The 4,178-nt window shown below is 35.8% G+C and overlaps 1 protein-coding gene across 1 annotated transcript; it reads right to left on the bottom strand.

Annotated features, from left to right (window-relative positions):
• Positions 1 to 945: 945 nt before the first annotated feature.
• Positions 946 to 1,984, bottom strand: LOC109216392. The gene is made up of 2 exons (XM_019380538.1): positions 1,755 to 1,984; positions 946 to 1,630 (listed from the first exon to the last, which is right to left on the bottom strand). The coding sequence occupies exons 1-2, from the start codon at positions 1,809 to 1,811 to the stop codon at positions 1,037 to 1,039; spliced, it is 651 nt and encodes a 216-aa protein (XP_019236083.1). The 5' UTR covers positions 1,812 to 1,984; the 3' UTR covers positions 946 to 1,036.
• Positions 1,985 to 4,178: the final 2,194 nt, after the last annotated feature.

The following is a 4,178-nucleotide window of genomic DNA, read 5'->3' as shown; positions in this document are numbered from 1 at the left end:
TAATTTTTAGAATCCCATGAAAATCCTACCTCAGCTACTATCAATAGACTCTGCTGTATTAGCTAACATGATGCCACAGGCACACGCGTGTGTACGGCGTGGTTGTTCATGTGGATGAGTTGCAGATAAGCATCTTCTCACGATCCTGTTTAATTAGCTTAAGGAAATTCAGTCAACATATACTGATCATATTAATACTAGATTATTGGTTTGGTATTGCTCACCAGATTAGACGTGTAACCCTTTGATTAAGGAATGATCTACACCAAGGAAGAAAAATAATAATCAGCAGAAACCAGAACGTGTAGTTGGTTCATACACAACTTGGTGAAAGCTGGCTGATGCGATCCAAAATGAAGAGGGGTTAATGAAATCCGTATACATATATTGAGGGGTAATAAATGAAAAACATATAAATTATATATGTTACATATTTATTGATCTGATGTAAACAATGAGTATAAGTAAGTTTTCTCCCACATTGAGCCCCTCAGTTTGCGTGGTCTTTATTATAAATGAAATGTACCTTGAAGATGTTAACCATGTTACATCTCAAGTTATGGCAAGAGAAATATTAAAAATTGGAGATTTATATGAGTTGAATTCTCGATTTAAAGGTGAAATTTGATAAATTTACCGATCCTAGTCCTCATCAACTTAGGTCAACTGCCAGTGGTTAAATTTCACCTTTCACGTCAACAAGTACACATTCTCTTGTACTCAAAGTTTAGCAATTTGATAATTAATCTTGGAAAGTTTTTAATGAGATTGAGTTAGATTTCGACTACAAAATAAACAATGTATGGAAGAAGAAGAAGCCCTGTAATTCGATGGATCAAAATTTGCGAGATTCAAAATGGCAAAGTATATACTAATCAATATTAGGATTAATTAATAATTGCAAGTATTCACAGTTCAAAATCATAGCCTAGTACTATTAAGGAGAGAATCCAGATCTCAGCTTAGCATTTGAGATGTATGGTGAAAAAAACTTCTTCTCCTATCTATGAAAGCAGAGTTCATAAAATCAGAGAGCTTAAGCTTCAACTGGCTTTGCATGTGAAGACCTGATTCTGAAAACATGCTCTTCCCCTGTGCATTTATCTACTTTCACAATCCAACGATTCTTTTTTCCCCAAACTCCCAAATTACCTCCTTTTTTAGCCACTCTATTTGTTACTAATAGTCCTCCTCCTATAGGTAACAAATGAGCATTGAAGCTTTGGCATCTCCACGAACCCATAGATAGCGCGTTGTATCCCAAAACACTCACATTTTCTCCAATCATTCTTGCTGTTTGAAGAATGCCTTCACAATTGTTGAGGTTGCAGTCAATGAGTACAAAATCTGCTTCTCTGTAGTCATTCATTAGTAGAGTTAAGGCGTCTCCAATGACAAATTCAACGTGTGTCACGTTATCGCCTAGAGATTCTATTGATGGATTGAGTTTGTCAGCTGATTGAATGATGCAGATGACTCGGCCACCCGTCTGCTGGGCTGCAGCCACCAGAGCTAGTGCGGTGGCCGAGCCGGCTGCATCGGCACATGCAACAACCATTAGTTGTGCATTGTTGCCTGCAGCAAGTGCTGAAATGAACTCTGCCATATCTGGCTCCTTTGCTCTCTTTCCCTGAAAAATACCAAATGAATCCAAGATTAGAAAAGGAAAACAATATAGGGAACTTTAAAGGTTGAAAATATTACTGATATGAATTCATTTGAAAGCAGGTAGTAAAGTAATATTATGTACTAACCATTTTTATTGCTCTGAGATAGGCTTTGGTAGCATTTTCAGCAGACCAGCAGGCCATTTTTCTCGCTATATTTTTTGTGCTTTGAAAACTTGGTTCTGACTCCTGAGTGTCTTGGATATGTGTTTTTAGCTATATATAGCATAATAAAGAGGGAAGTAGTTATGGGCAAGGAAGCATAGGGACCAAGTCCAATCAATGAAGCAGTGCCCCAGAGAGAAAGGCAAAACCGGATAAGTTATATAGGCATTTTTTATAGAAAGAATTACAAGAAAATACATATGACTTCACACCATAACAAAAATGGCCTATGTTTTTAAGTTTTACCCGACCTAGCCCACATTGTACATACTTTAAAAGCACTAGCAAAGTCAAATTCTGTGTTCTTACAACCATTGCTTCTAAAAGCTATGGAGTTAAATCTGTGTTCTCACAACTATTGCTTTCACTCTCTCTTCTTCTCACATCTTCTACATATGCTTCAAGGGGCCGTGTATTTTCTGCTTCTCCTCTTGTGTCACCTGCTTACAATGTAAGAAAATTAAAGAGTAGAAGTCCACCATTGAAGACCATTCAAAGCTTTGCTTTCGAAAATGGGTTTTCTTAAATTTGTTAGTTGTTTGGATTAGGTATTGTTTCAATTGATTGAAAATATCAAAAGGAGTTCAAAATTTAAATTTCAAGTGATTTGGAGTAGATTTGAGCAAGATTTGAGTTAAATTTCAGAAAAGACGCAAGGAAGAAGACGAAGTCAGTTTTTTGTATTATTATGTATAATCTTGTATAATAGTGTATATGAGTGTAGAAACACACCTTATACACTATTATACACCTTCATACAAGCGTCTGTAGACGAACTTCTTTCACGATTTTCAGTTGCAATTCTTGTTCAAAACCAGTCCAAATCTCCATTAAATGACTTCAAATTTTATATACAACCTCCTTATATTATTTTTAACAAGTCTAAATAACACCCATTCCAAATTTCTCACAAAATCAAATTCGGAATTTAAACCCACATATTTAAGCTTGTTTAAAATCTAATTTCACCACTCAAATGGATTTTTTTTAACGCAACACATGGATATTACTTAGAACAGAATAAAAACTACATAGGCATAGTAGATGTTTTTAGGGCATTACTGCTGCCCATAGTTGCCAAATAGTTACAAACATTTGTAGAAATATTCCTAAGACTATTACAAACTCCATGCTTGTTCTTGATCACTTCTTGTTCGACAAAAAAGGGTGGACAGGCATGGTAAAAATACTTTGATGATGGTGGGCTCTTGATAGCTTGCTTGGCCAATAAATGTGCCACCTCATTCCTTCCCTGAAATTATGTTTCAGGTGTGGGAGCTTCAATTGGTGCATTAACCATCTGCATTCAGAAACAATATTAGAGAAGTTAGAGCTATCCTCATATATAAGTTTGATGAAATTCGTACAATCAGTTTCAATTTCTAGATTTAGGAAGTTCATTTCTTTTGCAATTTTTAGTCCTTCTAGAAGTGCCAATAGCTCTGCATGTGTAGGAAAAATTGCTTGGCTTGCTTTGTGGTATCCCACAATCCAATCTCCTTTACTATTTCGGAATGCTCCGCCAAGCCCAACTGCATTATTGTTACTAGAAAAAGCACCATCACAATTTAATTTGATCATACCTTTAGGAGGTTTGTTCCAACTGATCTCAATTGTGACTGTTTTTTGCAAGAACAGATTTTTTTCAGTTAAAAAATGAATTTCCAAGATGGATGGATAATTTTCCCTATTTTCAAATAATTGTTAAGATTGTTGATATTACTATGATTTATGTTCTTCCATAATTCCCATATGGAGAAGGGAAATAAGGTAGTCCACTTTATCTGGAGTTTACAGTTTTGAATAAAGATATCCCTCAACTTTACTAGCCAATTTGTGTTAGTAATAATGTTTATAGAGGGAAGACCCATTTTTTGCCAGAGACGGTTAGAGACTGGACAATTAACAAAAATGTGTTGGATGTCCTCTACCCTAGATTTGCAAATGGTACATGTAGCATCAATATTGATACTTATTTTGGCTAGGTAGGCTCGGCAAGGAATACGATTGTGCATGCATTGCCAAAGGAAGAACTTTATTTTATTTGTGCAATGGAGGTTCCAAATCCACTCAAAAGACTTGGAAGTAGGTTTGTTTTCAGAAAGGAGCTTATAGCAAGATTTGGTGGAAAAAAGACCATTTGAGTTGAGGCACCAGCTAGTTTTATCAATATTTGATCCCTCACAAGAGACGGGGTAATGTTAAGATTGTTAAGGATATCACCGGGCAGGTCAAAGGAAATATCTTTTGTATTCCATTCCTTGTTATGGATGAGGTTTCCTATAGTAAGAATTAGGCCGTTCCTACTTAGAGGCCCTTCTATTGAGCTTCTAAGGGAATTTGAGT

Source organism: Nicotiana attenuata, unplaced genomic scaffold (genome assembly GCF_001879085.1).
Source record: "Nicotiana attenuata strain UT unplaced genomic scaffold, NIATTr2, whole genome shotgun sequence".
In the NCBI taxonomy this organism is placed as follows: Eukaryota; Viridiplantae; Streptophyta; class Magnoliopsida; order Solanales; family Solanaceae; genus Nicotiana; species Nicotiana attenuata.
Note: the sequence above shows the minus strand (reverse complement) of the source record. Positions and strands in the feature narration are given on the sequence as shown.

Excerpts from the sequence above, each read along its gene's own strand:
- LOC109216392 (XM_019380538.1), bottom strand. The coding sequence starts at position 1,811 with ATGGCCTGCTGGTCTGCTGAAAATGCTACCAAAGCCTATCTCAGAGCA. Across the intron at positions 1,631-1,754 it reads ATCTCAGAGCAATAAAAATG|GGAAAGAGAGCAAAGGAGCC; the intron begins GTTAGTACATAA and ends GGTATTTTTCAG.